This window comes from Diospyros lotus, chromosome 11 (genome assembly GCF_014633365.1).
Source record: "Diospyros lotus cultivar Yz01 chromosome 11, ASM1463336v1, whole genome shotgun sequence".
In the NCBI taxonomy this organism is placed as follows: domain Eukaryota; kingdom Viridiplantae; phylum Streptophyta; class Magnoliopsida; order Ericales; family Ebenaceae; genus Diospyros; species Diospyros lotus.
In genome coordinates, this window is record NC_068348.1 from 11,384,010 (window position 1) to 11,407,393 (window position 23,384).

The following is a 23,384-nucleotide window of genomic DNA, read 5'->3' on the forward strand; positions in this document are numbered from 1 at the left end:
ATCTCAAGAGCATTTTTCAATTCTCCTTTCTCTTTGTCGGCTTTTTCAAGAGATAATTTTAAACATTTATGTTTCTCTTGAAGTTCATCATTTTGAGCTTTCAATATTTTCTTCTCATTATTCCAAGAATCTTTTTCTTCTTTCAATAAGCTCACTTCTTTATCTAAAGATTTTAATTTCTTCTTTAAGACATTGTTTTTCATACTGATATTTTCAAATTCATTCATCAAATCATTGAATGCATCATGCAATTCATCAAAAGTAAAACTTAAAATTAAATCACTAGAATGGGAAGGATTCTCTTCTATGTTGGTCACAAGACATAAGTCGACCACTTCCTCCACTTGAGATTTGTCACTAGAGAATGAATCATACGTTTTCTTCTTGAACTTCTTTCCATACCTCTTAAATGATGGACATTCGGATATGATATGCCCATACTTTTGACATCCATAACATTTAACTGCATTTCTATATTTCTCCCTCTCAAACTTATCTTTCTTCTTCCTTAGGTTTCTTCTTTCCAATTCTTTCAACATTTTTCTACTAAGAAACTTTTTGAATTTCCTAGTAATTATCATCAAATCATCATCATCATCTTCATCTTCATCATCATCATCACTAGATGAGTGTGAAACTTTGAACAAAAGATTCTTATCTCTATTTATCTCATCATCATCTCTCTTCATCATGATCTCGTGAGTCATGAGAGATCCAACCAAATCATCAAAAGATAAGTTATCTAAGTCTTTAGCCTCTTGAATGGCTGTCACTTTGGAGTCCCATTTCTTGGGTAGACTTCTAAGGATTTTTCTAACTTTCTCTCCATTTGAAAAAGTTTTTCCTAAGGCCTCTAAATTTGTGACAATATTATTAAACCTAGTAAACATCTCATTAATAGGTTCCCAAGATTTCATAGAAAAAAGTTCATACTCATGAATTAGTAAATTTACCTTTGATTCCTTCACTTGATTGGTGCCTTCATGAGTGACCTCTAATTTGTCCCAAATCTCCTTAGCCGTTTTGCATGTTGAGACTTGGTTGAACTCTTCGATGCAAAGAGCACAAAACAAAGTGTTCATGGCTCTTGCATTTATCTCCATATCTCTTTTTTCCTTTACTGTCCAAGTCTCCATATTTTCCATATCGGCCAATGTAACCCCTTTCTTAATCACTTGCATAAGGCTTGTATCCTGCATAAGATAGATGAGCATTTTTGTTTTCCAAAAATTAAAGTTAGTACCATTAAAGAAAGGTGGACGAGTGGTGCTTTGACCCTCAACTTTAGATGAGCCAAAAATGTGTGCCATTTGTGGATCTTTATCCCTAGGTTGTTAAACCAATGAAAACAGGGAAACTTGGCTCTGATACCAATTGTTAGAATTGAACTGATATGACACACACCAAGAGGGGGGGTGAATTGGATATTTAAAAAAACTTAATTGAGACTTGAAATCCTTTTTGACCCAATTGAGATTTTAGTGATTTAAAACATAGAACATATGAAATGACAAATGTAAAGCAAGGAGAATAAATAACACAAATGATTTATAGTGATTCGGCTTAAACCAAGCCTAATCCACTACCTTAGCTCCCACTAAGGATTTTGAACCAATTCACTAAAATCTCCTACTTACACAAGCAGGCCCTCTAGCTACACAAGCTAGGAAATACAACCTCTTACTTAAACCAAGTAGACCCTCTAGCTACACAAGCTAGAAAATACAAGAAGTGTACAATTGGAGAGAATCTAAGAGATGAATCTCTTAGTTACAATATCTCTCAAAAATGATACAAGGCTTGAAGTAAATAATTACAAGTGAAGATCAAAACCTTGAAGAGAGAAAATTAAAGCACAGATGATTTCAAATACAAATGAGAATAACAGTAAGCTTAAATAATTTTATTCCCGTCCATTAGTCTTCTCTTGATCATCCTTGAGTTGTATTTATAGGCTTCCCAAAAGATTGAAAAGAAATCTAGCCGTTTGTGACCGTTGGAGTTTGAAAAACTAGCCGTTGGAAGCTTTCTGCAAAAGATATAGTCGACAGAAGAAAATGCATAGTTGACTATTTTTACAAGTAAAACAAGACATAGTCGACAGACAGAAAAGTATAGTCGACTATCTTATAACACAAATTTTTCATAGTCGACAGATGTAAAAATATGAAGAGGATTTTGAATTTTATGAACAAATATAGTCGACAGATGCAAAAATAGTCAACATATACCATATATAGTCGACAGATTGAAAAGGCATAGTTGACTATTTTCAGGCATAGTCAACAGCATTAAACCACATAGTCGACTATCCATTTGAAAAGATTTAAAACTTAACAACCCCTCATTTTTTATTCTTTTGAAAGCAAGTTGAGATTATCAAAAATATATTTATTTTGAATCTAAACACACTCAACCACACTTCAACATTTCTCCTATATAAATTTTCATAACTTTGCTTCAAGGAGATTTAAAGATTGATTTTCTCATACATATAATCCATATAGTAGAGATTGATTTTTATATAGTCATTATCAAACTATTTTATTACCAAGAGTAAAATATCAAAATATTGTCTTTTAAATATTGTCTTTTAATTTCTACAATTTTAATTCTCATCTCTTTATTATCCACCGCCTATATGGTCGGTTAAATATTGTCTTTTAAATACTGTATTTTAATTCCCATCATTTAAATTACTGCCAATTTATTTTCAAATAAAGATGAATAACTAAATTCAATCTTGGGTTAAGGCAAGGACATTATCCAACACCAATGATTCCCAAAGAAAGCTGCGCTTCAAATGTATAATATTAATCTGATTTAATTTGAGCAGTATGTGTATAGTGTATTTTTGAGTTTTGATTGGAGCATAAGCCTGACTTAGAATTTTCATGCCACATATGGAGATTGCTAGATCTGAAAATGTTTTCATACCCAATCCAAAATGATTAATCTGTATCTATAAATTCTGTCTGTAGAATATAATTCAATTTATGATAATTGCTTAACTTATAATTTCCATGCAATGTATGGAGATTGTTTAAACAAGAATTATCATTATCTTGAACTAAAATTACTAATAGATCTGTAAAACTTAATTCAGATGAATACTATTGATCTTTTCTATTAAATCGAAAATTAATTGGTTTTGACACTGAAATTGTCTTGACCCAAACTACTTAAATTCAATGTTAGTTTAGTTTTAATTCTTGCCTTTAGATCATCTTAATCACCTCCTAAAATCAAATATTCTGTGATTTTTGTTTTCATCCATAAATAATCTCCTTGTGAACCAACTCGGACTCAGTGAAATATAAATTTAAAATTGTACTACACGCACACTCGTACACTGGCGAGTATAACCGCCCTATACCTGCTTTAATAAGAGAATTAATGTTTGGCGAATTTGGATTGTTGTTTTGATAAATAAATGTGTAGGGTAGCGTAGCAGTCACTTAACCTGGAAACACTATCATACCCAAATTCAAATGAGATGATATTTTGTCTATTATTTACCGTTCAATTTATGGTAATTGCTTAACTTAGAGTCTCCATACCATGTATAGAGGTTGCTAAATCTATAATTATCATCATCTTGAATTGGACTTAATAACAAAATCTCAATTTATAGAATATTTTGTATTAATCACAGTTCGATTTATGATAATTACTTAACTTAGAGTCTTCATACCATGTATAGAGGTTACTAGACCTAGAATTATCATCATCTTGGACCGGAGTTAAAATAGAAAACCTCAGTTTCATTTCAGACTGATGTTACTATTGTTCTAACTATTTGGAGAATCTCGGCTTGGCACTGAAATTGTCTTGACCCAAGATGTTTGGTTTTCAATCGCACATTCAATTTCTTTTGCCTAAAACCAATTAAATTGGTCAGACAAACTCGTTCAGTATATAAATTTTTTTCGCTACTTTCATTTATGTTTTAATAAAGATCTCCTAGTGAATCGAACTGAACTCCCATCCAGTAAATAAGTTTGTGCTGCAACGCACACTCGTGCATTAGCGAATATAAACGTCCACCAATTTTATATTAAAAATAATTAAATAATATAAATTATAAGATGTGGACAAGAGCAGACTCTACCATGCATCTGGCTCGCCAATGTGGCTTGAGCTGATCCTTGGCCTATTGCGGAACAGAGCAAACAAGCGAGACACATCAGTATTTTTGCATATGATGGAGGACAAGACACATCAGTATTTTTGCATATGATGGATGACAACGTACCATTATTGAGGGCGTGTATCAAGCCAAGAATGCTATCTTTATTCTTATTAAAATTATATATCATATTATTTTGTAACTTAATATAATATTAACTATAATCATCGTATTGACATATTTTTGTTATTCTAATTTTTATGGTAATATATTTTAATATAACATAAATTTTTCTTATTATATAAAACATATACTAATATATTAAATAATTTTAAAAAAATATTGCTGAAACCTTCAAACGCTACAAACCAAGACATTATAATGTTCACCAATTTTACATATTGGTATAATAATATATAGCATAATTATGTGTTTTATAATATATGTTATATATATTATAAAACACATAATATATGTTATATATTATAAGCCATTTCTCTCGGGTGAAAAAGGACAAGTTGCCAATGTAATTCTAATATTAACATGTCTGCAGGATTGGGAATGCCCCCCAATCCATTGACCTGCATCTTCATCCTCGCCATGGCTTGCTATTATTCTTCTTGCACTTTGGCAACTGATCATCATGCTGTGGTGTGGGCTAAGTAAGGATCAAAGAGTTTAAATGTAAGCATTAATTTCCATGTTTGCTAATATTGCCCCTTTGTGATCAAGAAGTCAGATTGGAGTGGTGAACCAAGCTACTTCCTTTTTCCAATATTTATTGATTTCTATTTATACCGAGTCTTTATTTGTTTGTGACTCAGTTTTCAAGTGGAGGATGGTGCCGCCTTCCGGCAATCTGAAGTCCCGGCTAGCGCTGACCGGTCCACCGGTAACGACATGATCGAACTGGGGTCGTCTAGGAGAAAAAGGTACATTGGTGCCGTTGGCAAGCACTGTGAGTCTGGAAACATGAAGTTTGCCGTTACTGTTTTTGCCTCAGGCCGTGGGATCTCCGGCATCTGCACCTTCTGCCGACCCCAATCCCAAATTGTGGAATGGCTTTCTTTCTAACGCGTGGACAGTTGGAGTGCTTGTTATAATTCTCAGGTAGAACTTATCCTTAAAAGGTAGTTGTTAAAGGAAGAATGTTTAAGAGATTATAAACCCCACATGAGAATCTAAACTTTCAATGTGAAACAAATCTTATACCCTAGAGTGAACCATAATATACCATCATACTCCGTAGCTCAACACCCACGACGACAAACTGTGCACTAGTCACTGCTAGTCCTGAACGAACACTGCAATGCTGATGTCACCTCCGTCGTCACTTGCTTGCACTGGAAGCCATAGGACCGGCTCTGATACCACTATTATAACTCTCAGGTAAAACTCATCCTCAAAAACTAATTTTTTAGAATGAATTCTACTTGAGAGTTGTAACAGTGTTCCACAGCATTGTCGTGACTATGGTTAATTTTGAAGCATTAATTTTGCTGTAATTAAACTGTTTCTCCACTATTCTTGTTCTGCGTATGACGTTATGGAAATGTTTGTTTGATTAATTTCTAGTTAACTACTGCTACTTTGTATTCTGTCAACCATGAAGATAAAATTGAATTTGAATCCCCGTTTTTAGTTGAATTTATTTCTTGTCCTCATTATCTTTGCCAGCGGCGTAAATAATGAATTCCTGGGACGGTGTCCGCTCATTCACTACTGCAGATCTTGCTTTCCTCTTCATTTCTTTTACTATTTCATTTGAGCTTCAAACAAGTGTCCCTCTACTAGCAGGAAAAAACCATCGGAGTGATTCATGACTATAAAAATATCACTCGCATCAAAGATAGCATATTTGTATTAAGATTCTTCAAAAAAAAAAATACTACCTATTTCCAATCACCTTAGCTATTTAAGAGCACGATCAATTAATTATTAGGCTAGGCAAGCAAGTTGCCAGTTGGGGACAAGAACTTTTGAGTTAGACTGGCCAGCAAATAAAGCCTTCACTAGCTCAAAATAGCAAGCAGCAATGCTTCGCTTTGAAGGCAAGAAATCAAACAATGACAGTATCAAAAGTCCATGGCAATTGCAGCGACAAAGAGTATCGACTATAAGAATATATTCAGACATTTGGAGAAGTGGTTGAGAAGACCAACGACAAAACAGCAGAAAAAACAAGGGTTAAAAATAAGGCTGAACCAATACAACCCATTTCCGAAATGTGGTTAGACCCAGAAAAGGAAAGCTGGAATTTTAGGACCATATGGGTCATCATATTGATTATCATGGGATCACAGAACTTGTTCAACAGACTTCTTCGAACCCAGCCCTACACACAACAAAATACAAGTCAGCCAAGCTTATCGCTTCGCCAACATTGCATGTGACATCCACTCAATCGGAAGAAAAGACGCTGTCATTGTCAAGGCTAGCCCATACCGCATCAAAGTTATTGAAGACTAATTGGTAGCTGTCTAGCTGTCGCAGAACAGGATCTAACTTTTGGGCACTGAATGTGTCAACCATTAAGATGACTTGGTGATGAGATATAATAGCGACACTCCCTGTTATATACCGCATCTCCAGGCCCTTTTATACGCAATTTTTACATGCATTTTTCATGCGAGTGGTTTGTAAGTCATAGTCCTTGATGTCACAAAGATTATAACAGAGTAAAGTGTAATTTATCTCAAGAGGAAAAACACAAGAAGCTACTTGCATTGGTTAACCTCTGACTGGAGATAATTAAGAGCAATAATCAAGTATACGGACATGCATTACACATTCTCTTAGAAGGTTTGAGCATGGCAGCGAATAGTAGATATTATCTGCTTAGAAGGATAATCTTGAACATTAATGAAAGAGCCAAAGCAAGACAAATCATCAGACTCAGCTCATTAGGAAGAGGAACTTGGGATCAGGGGTGGCAAGGATCCATCCATATTCTAGTAGTTTGGGATAATTACATTCTACTCCTATCATCAGACAATCTTTTTATACGTCAAAACTCAACAAACAACAAACACCTTTATATTTTTACATTGATGTGCATCACGAAATATCTAATGAAATGTATGTTTTAGGTATCAATTTAAATAAAAAAATATTTAAAGCAAAGAAGGCTTATGTGTTTTTCATAACAAGTACAAAGAGTATTATGCTAATTTTTTTGACTAATTTTTCACCAAAATCTTTTAGAATTGTTGATTCATTTTATGCTTTAGTAAAGTATAAATACAGTTATGCATTTCATGTTACTTAACTATAATAATAAATTTGTAATGCGAGAGAATGAGATGCAAGGAGTCCAATGGAGGGAATTGTAACAAGACAAGTGTCACTTTATTCATGCATCACTAAATGACATACACAAATGTTTGAGACTTATAACACGATACTTCCCTGACGCGTTCATTCACATTTTGAATTCTTTCGGGGACCTTTGGTCTTCGAGCCATGTTACATGTTTTTTTGAAAAAGCTTTTTCTCTTTTATTGCTCTTTCTACCTTAAATTATGCCCCTAGTCTCCGTGATAATTAGTGGGTTCTTCCCAATATTTTAAAAACCGGACCGGAGAGCGAAACGGCCTATTAATTGAGTCACGGGTCAGTTGATCCGACCGATTAGACTAGAGTGGTTCGACCGAATGATATCATATATATATATATATTTTATAATTAAATAATATATATATTAAATATATATTTTAATATATATTTAAAATACTAATATTCTATATATTATTATGAGAAATGCTATTATTAACTAATATACAACTAATATTTTATATATAATTGTTATATATGTTATTAAAAAATTAATTAAGAATTAAAAATTTAAAAATAAGTGAGAGGGTGAAAAAAACCGGGGTCAACCCGGTTCCCGATTCACCAGTTCGACTGAATTTTGACTGGGTTAAAGGAGATTTGACTTTTTATGTCAAATCGGACCGGATAGGCTACCGATTCCCGGTTAAACCGATCCGACCGGCTGGCCCAATCCGATTTTTAAAACAATGGTTCTTCCACCCGGGATCCTGTGTTCACAAATTCTACTAGTTCCCCGTCCCTAATCAATGCCTCTATTTAATTCTTCAAGTCTTGGTATTTGTCAGTGGAATGGCCATGAGTATTGTGGAAATGGCAAAAGGCATCCCTTTTCCTTTCCATACGTTTGTAATTTTCTTGGGAAATTTGATAAGGCTAGTTCCTTCGACGACCGCCAAGATATTAGAGTGCAACTGTGTGAGCGAAGTATGATTCCTTAAATCAAAATCGAAGAGTATCATGTGTCTTTTGGCCTTCTCTTTCCTCTGGCTTATCTTTCCATCGGAGTCTTTTTCTTTTATTTTCCAATCTCTCCCTTTGCTCAGTCCAACCGTTTTCATTTCCTTAGCTTGGAATATGTATTTATTTACCCTTGCAAGTAGATCAACTAGGGTTGTTGGCTGGTCTAGGGCCAAGGATTCTAGCAAGGGAATGGATTGCGTCCCTTGCAGCATGGTGGCCACCGCCACTACAACTCATAGATTGTGGACCTCGAGAATGGCATTCTAAAACCTATCCACTTGTTGTCAGAGTTTTTTTGCCCCTCTATCGAGCACTAAGGAGATATGTGGTCTCTTTCTTCCTCTGACTGTTAATGGCAAACACCTTGACAAACTCCGGCCACAACTGTTCAAAGGAGGATATGGATGCCTCGAGCAAACCATAAAACCAAGCCCGAGCACGTCTTGTTAAAGTCGAAGAGAAAACCTGGCACATTATTTCATCCTCCCAACTGTATAACATCATCAGGGATTCATAGTTTTGAATATGATCACATGGGTCATCCCTGCCTGAATGGTCATCTTGGGCACCTTGAATTTCTTGGGCAGAGGTTTCTCCCTTATGTCAATAATAAATGGAAATCTCCTCTAAGGTTATCTTTCAAGGTTGGTAACAACCATTCCGTTTAAGCACCTCCAAAATCATTTTTTCATATTAACTGTTTCTCAGGCACTAAACATTGTGGGGTTGTCTATCTCATTGTTTCTCTTTGATAAGGCATTCGAGGGGCTTTGATCTCCTCCTGTGGGGGTGCTTGCCATGCTTTCTTAATATCTCCTCCTTCGGGGGCTTTGTCTATCGTCTCTTGCCCCCTGGTAGTCTCCTTGATTTTGATTTCGCTGCAGATGGGAAGTTTGTGAGTGAGTCTTATGTGGAGGAGGTCTTGGTTAATTCCTTTAACGGGAAGAGGATCGAGAATGGGTTTTTGGGGTAGCCTCTTAGTAAGAGCTGACTTCTGGCTCCCCTCATCGAGTGACTTCAAGTATGAACCTCTTCAAAGTAAAAGGTAACACGTCACAAGGGACCATATTTTGTAGTACCCCGGCCATTTCATGAAGCGGTTGCATCCCCTCGAGGTGTTGCTATCGTAGGGCCTTATATTTCGCCCAAGAGACCATAGATACAGCTTATTTAGATGTGCTAGGTTAATTGGCGAGGTGACCGTAGGGGTGAACCTCTGATTGGTGCTAAAAATCTCGTGGGGGTGGATGTGTTCCCACTTGTTACAAAGAGTCTTGTGAGGGTGGATAAGTCCCCACTTCTTGTTGAGAGTCTTGTGGGGGTGGGTGAGTCTCAGCGTTTGGAGAGGCTTGTCAGTTGCTTCTTGTTTGGGCCATCGCGATTGAGTTTCTTGGCTTTTTGATCTTTTCCTACTGATAGAGTCAATTGTTGTTGCTTAATTATAATAATAAATTTATAATGCAAGAGAGTGAGATGTAAGGAGTCTAATGGATTGGGTAGTGACCCAATAAGTTGGGTGAGATTGGGTAATCTCAAGATAGCTTGTGAGTAGTCACCCTCGGGATGGCATATGGGTTGTCTCTTAGGATGGCACATGGGAGTTTGAAAGTGAAGAATGACCTGAAAGGTGACGAGAGTCTCCTTTGGTGACATGAGTCCTCTTTGGTGACGAGAACCCCAAATTGAAAGGAGAGTTGTCTAATGATCAAGAGGGTATCTAATGATAGAGAAAGTTCCAAGTTACCGAGAGACTGATAAGTCGCCGGTGCATCGGACCTACCAGAAACACAACAAGCATCAAGCATCGAGGGTAGAAGAGTGATTTGGTATGTGCTAATGTAATAATCAGTATGTGCGTGAGGGGTAGAATGGTCATACAACAAGCTAGGGTAACAATCAACATGTGTGTAACCAATTCTGTTATAGGGAGCAAGAGAGAGGGTAGGAAGAACATATAAATATGCGGAGGAGAAAAGGTAAGCTGAAATTGAGTGTAAACAAAGGAGAGTCTGGGCCTCCCGAACGCCCATTTTCTTTCGTTCATTACTTGTTGTCTCAAATTGAAACTCAAGCAATGTTTCTTCTTTACATTTTCAAAAATTCTACCAATTTTTGGTGATGCCATCATTTTGGTATTAGAGCCCAACAACCCTAATGGTGAATCTAATGGACAGAGTCGGGGAATTGGGGGTGAAGATATGCAGAAAGGAGTCGACACCATGAGAGGAGAGGTGCAAATGATGGAGAAGAATGTTTCGATCATGCTGGATCAATTCCCATACATGAGAAGTAGATGGGAGGAACAAGAAGAGGAAGAACAAGGGGAAAGAGGGGGAACGGCCTTCAGAATTCACCCAAAATTCTGAGGTGTCACCGGGCATTAGAGTGAGCAGGGAGTTTGAGGGCGAATTCGGAGGAAATTGGCAGCCGAAAGTTCATGGTAGAAGGCTGGATATGTAACATCCCGTATCGAGTGATAAGAAGAACCGGAACAACTTACCCTGATGGGCCTACACGAACTTCCCAGGGGGGTCACCCATCCCTGAATTACCCCAAATCAAACACGCTTAACTTGGGAGTTCTTTGCCAACATTCAGCCCAAAAAGTATCCAGCTAGTGTTATTTCTTTTCTTACACTATTCCCGATATGTACTAACTCCTCTGGGCTCCCGGGGTATTACATTCTCCCCCCCCCCCCCCCTTAAGCACATGACGTCCTCGTCATGCGACCTTACAACTGGTCCCAGATCTCTCCCCCCTTGCATGGCCGATGTGGGATTCGCCTAAGGTGCCTACACGCACCCCCCATAGGGACTTACACGCCCCCCTCGGGACTCAGCTTCCTCGCTAAGGTTTGCCCCACCAACGCGCTCAGAGGCTCGGGGGTCGGCTCTGATACCACTTGTAACATCCCGTTCGAGCGATAGGAAGATCCGGAACAACTTATCCTAATGGGCCTACACGAACTTCCCAGGGGGGTCACCCATCCCTAGATTACCCCAGGTTAAGCACGCTTAACTTGGGAGTTCTTTGCCAACATTCAGCCCAAAAGGTATCCAGCTGGTGTTGTTTCCTTTCTTACACTATCCTCGATATATACTAACTTCTCTGGGCTCTCGAGGTATTACAGGATATGCCGATTTTTAAAGGGGAAAATCCTAATGAATCAATTTTCTGAGCAAAAAAGTATTTTACCGTAAATCAACTATTGGAGGAGAAGAAAGTTGAGATGGCTGCTTTGTGTTCTGAAGCAAGAGCTCTGGAGTGGTTCCAATGGGAGACAAGATAGAAGAGGGTCCGGAGTTGGGAAGAACTCAAACAAGGATTCGAAGCAGGTTTCGTTCCACCCAAGAAAGAACGTTGGAGGAGTGTTTCTTGGCTCTCCAGCAAGAGGGGCCTATCCAAGACTACCGGTTGCTGTTTGAGACGTTGGTCGTGCCAATTGCAAAGGTTTCAAACGCATTTTTGGAAGGCCATGTCATCAACAGACTCAAACCCGAGATACAGGTACTACAACCCCGGGGATTGGAGCAAATCATGATAATGGCCCAAAACATCGAAGATAAGAATGCAGCTCTCCAAAACTGTTTTGGCTTACCTGGGCCAACAAAGGGTAAGTATTCCCACTTCTCTTCATCAAACACTACCCGACTCTCCACAGTTCAAGCTAAGAGCCCAATTTTCTCTCCCAAAACCACGACCCCACCAAGACCCAGGCCTTAGGCCATCGAAGGCGTCAGTAATCCCCTCTTTAAGCAGCTTAGTGAAGTTGAATGCAAAGTCAACACGAGAAGGGCTTATGTTTTTGCTGTGATGAGAAGTATTCTATAGGCCACAGGTGTAAAAACAAAGAACTCCAGGTCATGATGATCTATGATGAAGAGGTAGGAGAAGTTGGGGTTGAAGAGGAAACATTAGAGGTAGTAGAAGAAGAGCAAGTGCGTGGAGGTGAGGTAATTAAACTCTCAATGAATTCCATTGTGGGATTAACCATGCCACAAATGATGAAACTTAGGGGGCCTATAAAGGGGCAGCCAGTGGTGGTTCTTATTAATGGAGGGGCAACACACAATTTTATAGCATCCTAGTTGGTGTAATAGTTAAGCCTACCAAAGACTGAAACGGTAGGATATGGAGTGATAATGGGTATGGGAATGGCAGTGCAAGGGGTAAGAATTTGAAAAGGAGTGAAGCTGACCCTTGACAATCTGCAAGTAGTGGAAGATTTCCTCCCACTTGAGCTGGGGAGTTCCGATGTGATTCTCGGGATGAAGTGACTAGCTTCTGCTGGAAAGATGAATGTGGATTGGAGAACCTTGACTATGAAATTTTAGGTGGGGGGAATGGCAGTAACCTTGCAAGGAGACCCCAGCTTGAGTAAGACCTTGGTCTCCTTGAAGGCGATGATGAAGGCCTTTAAGAAAAACAGAGAGGGAGTGCTGCTGGAATTAGGGATGTTGGCTACCGAATTCAATGAATTCCAAGTAGAAATGTCATTCTGTCTTAAGGAGATGTTGTCTAAGTTTGAGGGGGTGTTTGCAAACCCGCAGGGACTACCTACTCCCAGAAACGACCACTCCATCAACTTGTTACCCGACACTACTCCGATTAGTGTTTAGCCCTTTCGTTACCCTTACCTTCAAAAAAATGAAATTGAGAAGATGGTGCGAGAAATGCTGGCAACCAAGATTATAAAGCCGAGCTCCAGCCCTTTCTCTAGCCCTGTGCTGCTTGTTAAGAAGGATTGGGGGTGGCATTTTTGCATGGATTACTGGGCCTTGAACGAGGTGACGGTCCCAACAAACTCCCAATTTCGATAATCGAGGAGCTGCTAGATGAATTACATGAAGCCGCGATTTTCTCCAAGCTCGATCTAAAATCAGGTTATCATCAAATTCGGGTTAAAGCAGAAGATGTTTCAAAAACAACTTTCAGGACACATGAGGGCCACTACGAATTTCTCGTCATGCCTTTCGGGTTGACGAACACTCTAGCCACTTTTCAATCGTTGATGAATGACATATTAAGGGAGCAATTGAGGTGTTTTGTGTTAGTATTTTTCGATGATATACTAGTTTTCAACAGAGATTTTGAGCAGCATACACAACATTTGCGTTGTGTTTTGAAGGTATTAGCAAAAAATTAGTTATTTGCTAACAGGAAAAAGTGTTTATTTGGGCAATTGGAGTTGAATATTTGGGCCACATCATATCCCAGCAGGGAGTTTTAGCTAATCGCAGCGAGGTGCAAGCCATGTTAGATTGGCCCACCCCTACAACCTTGAAGGAGTTGAGAGGGTTCCTAGGGTTAATAGGGTATCATCGAAGATTTGTGAAAGATTATGGCAGATTGGCATGGCCCCTTACGAAGAGACTACAGAATAATAATTGTTTCTGGGACGATGCAGTAGAGCAAGCCTTCCAACGTCTCAAGGCTGCAATGGTGTCTCTCCTAGTCTTAGTTTTGCCTAATTTTGGCAAGCCTTTTTGTGGTGGAATCAGATGCGTCGGGGCAAGTATTAGGGGAGGTATTAATGCAGGATCACAAGCCTATTGCATATTTCAGCCATGCTTTTAATTAGTCGAGAGGGGAAAAATCTGTTTATGAAAGAGAGCTGATAGCTATCATGTTTGTAGTACAAAAATGGAGGCGTTACCTTTTGGGTACGAAATTTGTGGTGCGAACCAATCAAAAGAGTCTCAAAATTTTGGTGGAACAACGGTTAGTGAGCCCTGAATATCAGCGATGGATGCTAAAGTTAATGGGGTTTCAATTTGAGATCCAATATTGCCCCAAATTGGAAAATAAAGCAACAAATAACCACTCTAGAATCAATCATTCCGCAGCCCTGTTAGCCATAACAATTCTTAAAGTAATTCAACTAGACCAGCTAGCCTGCGAAGTAGAAAAAGATGACCGTCTGCAAGGGGTTATCCGAGATCTCCAACGAGATCCTTCTTCCCAACCAAACTTCCAACTAGTGGACAGCCAACTCATTTATAAAGGGCGGTTGTTTCTACCTAAAGGTTCTTCTCTAATCCCTTTACTACTTCACGACGGTCATAATGGAAATGTAGGAGGGCACTCCAAATTTTTTAAAACATATAAGAGGATTGCAGCTAATGTCTGTTGGCCCGAAATGAAATGTGACATTCATCAGTATGTGAGCAATTGTGCTATCTATTAGCAAAACAAGTACTTGGCCCTAACTCCAAGAGGACTTCTACAGCCGCTTCTTATCCCAAATCAAATCTGGGATAGCGTTGCCATAGATTTTATTGAGAGCTTACCAAGGTTAAGCCATATGGACTCAATCTTGGTGGTGGTGGACAAACTCGGTAAATATGGACATTTCATTGGCCTCAAACACCCTTTCACAGCAGGAGTGGCAAGAATTTTTATCAAAGAGGTTGTGAGGCTTTACGGCATGCCCCACTCCATTGTCTCGGATAGGGATAAAGTTTCTATGAGAAGATTTGGGGAGGAAATGTTTCGACTCCAAGGCACAAAACTCAATCGTAGCACTACGTACCACCAGTAAACGGATGGCCAAACGAAGGTTCTTAATAGAACCCTAAAAACCTACCTATGTTATTTTGCTTCATCCAAACCAAAGGCGTGGTATATGTGGTTGCCTTGGGCTGAATTGTGGTATAATGCTTCATACCACACTGCTTCGAGGCTAACTCCATTTCAAGCAATATATGGGCGGGAACCACTAGCTTTATTAAGGTTCGAAAAGGGATCTACTCTCATTTCTGCAGTTGAACAACAATTGGTTGAAAGGGATCAAATTTTAGAAGAACTCAAAACACAATTGTTAAGGGCACAAGCTATTATGAAGAAGGGGGTTGACAATAAAAGAAGAGATGTGAAGTTTGAGGTTGGTGACTTAGTCTATCTGAAGCCAAGGCCTTATCGTCGAAAGACGTGGGCTGCCCATCCAAACGAGAAACTGGCTCCTAGGTTCTATGGACCATTTGTAATTGAGCAGAAGATTGGACTAGTGGCCAAAAAGTTAGGTTGTGTTCTCTTTGTTGTTTTCAAGTCATTTTTAGTTTTCAATTTTCTAAAATAATAAAAACGCGTTCTCTTTGCTGTTTTCAAAAATGCATTTTTGAAAACAAAAAAAAAAATTGTAAAGAAAACTCAAAACAACAAAAAGTTGTTTTGAGTGTTTTCTTTCAAAAGAAACTCAAAACACATTTATTTATTTATTTATTCATATTTTATTATTATAATGAAAAAAATATTACAAAATTCATTAACTTTAAAATGTAGATATTTTTTTAATAATTTATAAACATTAAATATTTTTAATTTACTGAATAATCAAATTTATTAAATAAAATATCATTAAAAATTATTTTCAAAATTTCAAAGAGAACGCGTTTTCTAATTTTCTGTTTTGAGAAATAGTTTTTCAAAATGACAAAGAAAACGCGTTTTCAATTTTCTAAAAACAAACTACTAAAATAGAAAACTGAAAATAAATTCAAAACTCAAAACTGAAAATTGAAAAGCAAAGAGAACGCAGCCTTAGCATTGCTGTCACACTATAATATCCATCCCATTTTCCATGTGTCACAGCTACGTGAGGCAAAAGGAGAGTCAAAAGCCAGTGTAGAAATTCTCAATCAGCTTAGTGCAGACCTGGAGATGATGGTTGAACTAGAGGCTATATTGGGAGTTAGGCCGAGAACGGGTAATAACCTACGTGGTCTGGATGTTTTAATCCAATGGAAAGGTTTACCCCAGTTGGAAGTGACTTTGGAGCCCTACAGCATGATTCAACAGCAAATTCCCATTTTTCACCTTGAGAACATGCTGAAAATTCGGGAGAGGAGTGATGATAGGCCGTCGGTGCATCAAACCTACCAGAGACACATCAAGCATCAAGCATCAAGGGTAGAATAGTGATTTGGCATGTGCTAGTGTAACAATCAGCATGTGCGCGAGGGGTAGAATAGTCATACAGCATGCTAGTGTAGCAATCAGCATGTGCGCAACCAATTCTATTATAGGGAGCAGGAGAGAGGGTAGGAAGAACATATAAATAAGCAAAGAAAGAGAGAGAATGTGGGCTGAAATTGAGTGTAAACAAAGGAGAGTCTGGGCCTCTCGAACGCCCATTTTCTTTCGTTCATTACTTGTTGTCTCAGATTGAAACTCATGCAGTGTTTCTTCTTTGCATTTTCAAAAATTCTATCAATTTTCGATGAACCCATCAAAGACTTGCAAAGAAAGAAGCAAGTTAGGGGCGCGAGTGAGGTCACCCGCAGACCCTTTGATGCTAAAGTTAGTCTCAATCCAAAAAGGAATTAGAGTTTAAGTGGCATCATGAGCATACCTTTGCTAGGAGGAGGAGGCTTCCATTTATAGAAAGGGAGGAGGTTGACAGGTGGTGGGAGACCTGCACCTCTTAGCAAGCATCTCAGGAACGGCTTTAACCCGGTCTCATGAGGTTTGCACGGCCCAATTGGCATGTGGCCTGGATAGCAATCAAGAGAGGGGGGTAGTCACTCGATTTATGACCAAGTGACCCCCCCGGTCACTAAATCGACTTCTAAGTCCTTGTGTACAAGGTTGTATAGTCATGTGACTTGTTTTGTTATGGCTTGGGATAGCAAAATAGACTGGAGTATAGCCGAAACAACTAATCAAGAGGGGGGGGGGGGGGGGTCACTCGGCCATCACCGAATAACCTATATACCCACTCAGTCATGGTCTTGTTCAGGCTCTAGAAGTGCTTCTTTAGCCCATTTGGCCCACTTAGTCTTGGTTTTGATGGTCTTGGCCCATATTAATTTTTAACCTAGCTCTGCCACTTAGATTTTCGTAGACCTGGACTGATTACTATCAACATTAATTCTTTAAGTATGATAATATACATCTCTAATCAAGAGATAATCTAATCTAAGATCAAACTTAAATTGATAAATCTATTTAATCTAATAATGTATCTTAAGTTCTTAACAAAGTACATGATGTAATGTAAATTTTATCCACAGAAACAGAGGTAAAAGGTAATTAAACCTTGTAATTTATATTCCCCATCGTCGGAGAGAAACTTAGATGATAATTAATGCATTAAATATCCAGAGAACCAATCAAGAAACTCCCTAATCAAGAGCTGTATCTAGACATAAGCCGCAATATGCCAGCTCTACTTAAAAATGGGTATTCAATCAAGAATCACTCAAGACAACAATTATCAACTCTCACCATATATTACAATTGTAACCCGAAATTCAAATTTGACTAAGATTGGGACTCCTATTTTGATCGTGATTATGACTTTGAATTTGACTATGATTATGATATTGTAAAATTCGATTTTATGTGAGATTTATCTCATTTAGAGGAATATCCTCATGAATCATCTTCTAATCAGGATATAATTTCCTGTATTATCTATAAATGATTTTAGTTCTATAAATAGGTGTCCAAATCACATGAAATTAAATACTGAGTAGTTGCAGTTATATCACTTTTGTATTACTAATATTTGATTAGTGATATTTTGTTCTTTCTACTCGTGGTTTTTCCAAGTTAAATTTTGTGTTCGTGTGTGGTTGATTGGTTTGATTGTAGTTTGTTGTCGATACAATTTCGTAACAAACTAGTATCAGAACCGTTGGATCAAACCATCAACCGTTTGTAGATCTCAGCCATTGAATCTGATCTGAAATTTCAGCCAAAACACAGGTTGCCCAACTGTAGCCACCGCCACCGCTGTTGCCACCATCCACCGCTACTATTTAGCCATCACAGCCGTCCAGCCTCCACCGTCGCTAACTGCCCCTCCGCCGCCATTGTTGCTGCTATTGATGGCCGCCTTTGCAGTCACCACAGACAACGTGGTCTTCCTCATCACTGACCATCGACGAGATTTGCTTTCCTTTCGCCGTCGATAATTCGTCTCACCATTGGCCTTCCGCCATTCGACCACCATTGAGAGCCCAATTCCTATCATTGTTATCGACCATTATCGGTCGTGTTTAGCTCCATAAGCGACCGATTCTGTGTTTTTTGTTCAACCGTTTTCAAAGCCACTGCCAATAGAAACCTTTGCCTCTATCGCCGTCAACGGCCGTCTTTGCTCCCTCTTCGGCAGTTTTGCCCCTCGCCGTCAGTCACTTGAGGATCCTACCTTTGGTGATGCTTCAACCATTGTTGGGTGTTTCAGCAAACCCGGATCTCAATCTGGATCTGGCCGACCCAATTAACCCACTCCATACCCGTTTCAAATCTACCACCCAGTTTTAGATCTCTCTTTTGCCTAGATCTGGGCCAGATGCGACCTGACCCATTGGTCCACTCCAGATTTGATAACCCAGATCAAAAGTTGTTTTTGCCCAAATTTACTACACAAATCTAGTATTCTAGTTTGTTTTCTATTGAGATTTTGTTTATTGATCGTTTGGCATTATTTGGGGTTATTTGATCTTTGTATTGGCTACCTTGAAATATGATATTCCATTATTGGATCGAAATATCTTAATTGAACTATTGCAAGTTAAAATAAATGCAATTATGGAAGGATGGATTTAGATGAAGGTAAAGTTATCAAGGGGAAGTTATTATGATTAGTAAAGATCTTGTTTGCTATGGTTTAAGTGCGGCTGATGATATCCATTACAGTAAACTTTGTGGATTTGAGTGGTATTTCTCGTGGTGCAGTTTTGGTTGGTATTTATCAAAAGATTAATTTTCTGTGATTTTGTTGAAAGAAATAATTTTGGATACTTCCATATTTGAATTTCGTGTCAAAGTGGAGCTTGTTACAATTGTTACACGAAATTCAAATTTAACTAAGATTAGGACTCCTATTTTGACCATGATTATGACCAGTATTCTAAAAATCGCTCTAGGTGCTGCCTAGGCACTAGGTGGCCACTGGCTGCACCGAGTATGCCTTAGTCGAGCCTTTTAGGCGCCAGCCCAATTAATCGGCCGCCGTGGCGCCTAGGCGACCCGCATCGCCTGGGCCGCCCAAGTTTTTTCTTTATATATCAGTCAATTTTAGGGTATTTTATTTCTTAATCTCGTCTCTCAACCTCTCACCCCAAGGCCGTCGCTGCCTCAACGTTGTCGCCTCAACGCCGTTGGCTCGTCGATACTCACTGCCATCGCTGCCTCCAGCTCCATCATCGCCGTCAAGCTTCATCAACACTACCTCTATGCCATTCGCATCCTCCTCACTGCCTAAACGTCGTCGCCGCAGCCACATCCTCGCCGTCAAGCTCCACCTCCACCGCCAGCGAGCTCCATCTCCTTCGTAACCTCTCTCTCTCTCTCTTGAGTATCTGATTATTGGCTTCTCTTTCTCTCTGTTACATTGTTTTTGTTTTTCATTTTTTGTTTATTTTATTTTTTTGTTCTATTTATATATTAGATATATATTTAGTTTTAATTATTATTAATTATATATAATATATGTGTTTTTACATGATGAAGAAGATTGAAAACAAAAAATTATATGAGGTTATTGGTTATTTTGTAGAAAATAATTTATGTTTTCATTATATTATAAAACAAAAGTTATTTTGCTATTTTATTGTTTTAATTTGATTATTTTGTAGTTATTTTGCAGTTATGGCATGATATGTTATTTTTATTTTGAATATTAAGTGAGGTTATTGGTTATATATATATAGGTTTCTATTCCAAGTTTCTCCAATTAAAAAGAAAATCAAATTTTTCTAGGCCCTGCCTAGGCGCCCTAAGCGCTAGGCCCCAGCCTGGCACCCGACTAGTGCCTAGCGTCTTTTAGAACACTGATTATAACTTCGAATTTAACTGTGATTATGATATTGTCGAATTCGATTTTATATGAGATTTATCTCATTTAGAATAATATCCTCATGAATCATCTTCTGACCAGAATATAATTTTTTGTATATATCTATATATGATTTTAGGTCTATAAATAGGTGCCCAATATTCTGGAATTAATTACAGTTAAATCACTCGTGTATTACTAATATTTGGTTAGTGATATTTTGTTCTTTCTACTTATAATTTTTCTTGATTTAGGTTTTTCACATAAAATTCTGTGTTCATATGTGGTTGATTATAATTTGTTATCGATTTAATGCCGTAACACCTTTTTAATTAGACGATAAATAAGGTGCCAAGCAAAACAGAGCAGAATTAGTCAGCCCAAATGCACTCGATACCACTAGCATTAGCACTCACAATACGTTTAAGCAAGCCAAAGAATATCAATTTTAGTACAAGGAATGCTAATCGTAACAAGGAGAAAACAATGTAATTACACGATAACAGAGCATAAAGAACGAAAAGAAGTAATAGGATTTGACAATATTAAGTGCCGAATGATTCATTTCGCACAGATCGAACAAAAAATAAGATTTGAAGAATCAGCCATTTGTGTTCTTAGTTGCAGCAGGCAAACATGTAGAGTTACAGACGGGAAAGTAACAGAGAGGACTTTTAGTCTGTTATCCCATCCCCAGCCAACAATAATAATATAAGGAAAGAAAAAACAAGGAATAAAGAGCACAAGGTGAATTTTTCCCCCAATTCCATCATCCTATACAAGCAAATGGTCGAATGTTTCCCTTTTGATCCCAATTCTCTTTCTTTGCCTCCATTATCAAGGCAAAAAGTATATGCATTAGAAAAAGGAAAGAAGTACGAAGAATTGAAAATAAAAGAATCGCACCATTGTTATTGTCTCCACTTCCCGCGCGGGCGCCAAATCGAATCAAATCCAAATGGATCCATTCTCTTTCTTTTCATCGCTAGCGGTCAATGAGCTGTAACTTTGGATCTCTTCTTGGCCTCGCTGTAGAGCACCACGCCCATTATGGTCACCGCGAACCCCGTCATTCCCATCACAGTCACCGGATTCCTGAATATCAACACCGACACCACGGCCGCCACAGCCGCCTTGGCGTTCCCCAGCACCTGCAACGTCAACGCGCTCGTGTGCTTAGTCACCAGAAAGTTCGTCAAGTTCACCAAATACGCGACTGTGCCGTTTGCGATCAACAGGAACAGAATGAAAGAGTCGCTCCTGGCTTTCTCGATTGTTATCGAAAGTACATTGCCTTCGATGTAGAGCGTGAAGGGAAGTAAAATCAGAGCGGCCATTGGAGCCATGTACAGAAGCAAGTTCATCGAGTGTAGCTTTTCGGCGTCGGAGGTCAGGAGAAGGCCTTGCACGACGGATTTGAGGGCTCGGCCAGCGGTGGAGCCGACGCAGACGAGGAAGCCGAAGAGGTGGAACAACGGCTCGCTGTTGCTAGCAAGAACGATCCCGAAGACGACGGGCACTAGCGCAAGGTAGACCTCGGCGGACTCCTTCTTGCAAGTGATCAAGAAGGCGAAAATGGCGGTGAAGAAAGGAGTAGTGGCGCCGATGGCCTGGTTAAACGACACCGGGAGGTAGCGGAGGGAGGTGTTGCCGCATACGACGGAGAAGCAGAAGATGGTAGAGAGGGCGAAGATTTTGAAGAACTGCCGGCGGGAGAGAATATGCTGCAGCGGCACGATCTCGAGCCAGCGGATGGCGGCGAGGCTGTAGGCGGCACAGGATAGCATGTGGAGCATGGTGAGAAAGATGGGGTACTTGTAGCCGTAGATGCTGAGGAGGTACTTGTTGAGGAGCAGTACTCCGATGTTGGACAGGTACCAGGAAGCGATGATCACGGCCGTCAACACATTCGGCGATAAGATCAATCCAATGCCGCCGATCCCGTGGCTATTGTTCCGTACATCGCCGGTCGGCGTCTCAGGGATGTCCAGCAACTGGTCCGCCGCCGGTGGCGAGTCTAGCCTCGGGTTGCTCCCCCTCCGCGCCGTCCATGACTGTACCTCCACCATGGGCAAAACCGGAACTCTCTGTCTCTCTCTGTCTATATCGCCAATATTACGGAATGTATCTACAGGCGGGGAGAGAGAGAGAGAGAGAGAGTCTGAGATGTGAGTGGAGCGTGTGAACAAATGAGAGGCGGGCAGTTGGTGTGTGATTTTGCAGATCTAATCGGACGGCGGAGGCTTAGATTTGATATGGGAAAATGGCTGGAAACCGTCGGATGGGGAAATAAAGAAATAATTATTGGATTAGATTCCTTGGAGCATAGCTTTCTGCAAGCTGCTGCGTATGTAAGACTGTCGGTGTATTGGGTCTGGCGTCGGGTTGGGCCGCCATCCGAGTCTGAGTCCGAGTCCGAGTCCGAGTCCGAGTTTTAATGCTTTTGGAAATTAGTCACGTGCGATCGACCAACAACGGACCCCTGTTATTCTAGTTTCCACGGTCATTTCCAAACCCTCTCTCCTTTCCTTTCCTTTCCTTTCCTTTTTTTGATTAGGATTAAGCTACTTGCAGAGAAACGTTTACCGAAAGTTTTACCCAAATTATTTACTTTATTTTTAATTTATTTTTTCAGCTTTTATCTTTTCAGAAGCCCGCCCATTTTCTCTCTCTCCCCCATTTTCGCTCTCTCACTCTCACTCTCCCTCTTTCACTATCTCTCCCACACTCCCCTCTCAAACTCGCTGCTACAAAGAGCATGGCCATCGCCCCTCCCAGCTTGCCTCGCCACCGCCGTGAGCACCTTCCGCCGTCGCACCCCCCATCGCCGCGAGCACCTTTCGTTGTCGCCCATCCATGCACCGTCGCCCCCTAGACGGTCGTGCCCACCATCGCGCTATCACCTTCCATTGTCGTCCCCCCCAATCACGAGGACCGACGTCCCCCCCCAGCCTTCCACCTCTGCGAGCACAGCCGTCTCGCCTCCTATCGCCGCAAGCACCTTCCGCCGTCGCCCCCCTTCTCTACAAGTAGCTTAATCCCCAGATGGATTGGTTGCAATACATGGCGCTGCCATCTGCCAGTAGGCGTGGGTTGGTGCTATTCTTTGCTTTCTTCTGGTGATTTTGGCTTTTTGTTTTCTTTTTAAATTTCTCATCTCTTCCAAGTCACGTA

At 39.6% G+C, this 23,384-nt stretch overlaps 1 protein-coding gene across 1 annotated transcript; it reads right to left on the bottom strand.

Annotated features, from left to right (window-relative positions):
* Window positions 1-20,011: 20,011 nt before the first annotated feature.
* On the bottom strand, window positions 20,012-22,409 carry LOC127813712 (probable sugar phosphate/phosphate translocator At1g12500). The gene has a single exon (XM_052354830.1). It carries the CDS (start codon window positions 22,277-22,279, stop codon window positions 21,203-21,205), a length of 1,077 nt encoding a protein of 358 aa, XP_052210790.1. The 5' UTR covers window positions 22,280-22,409; the 3' UTR covers window positions 20,012-21,202.
* Window positions 22,410-23,384: the final 975 nt, after the last annotated feature.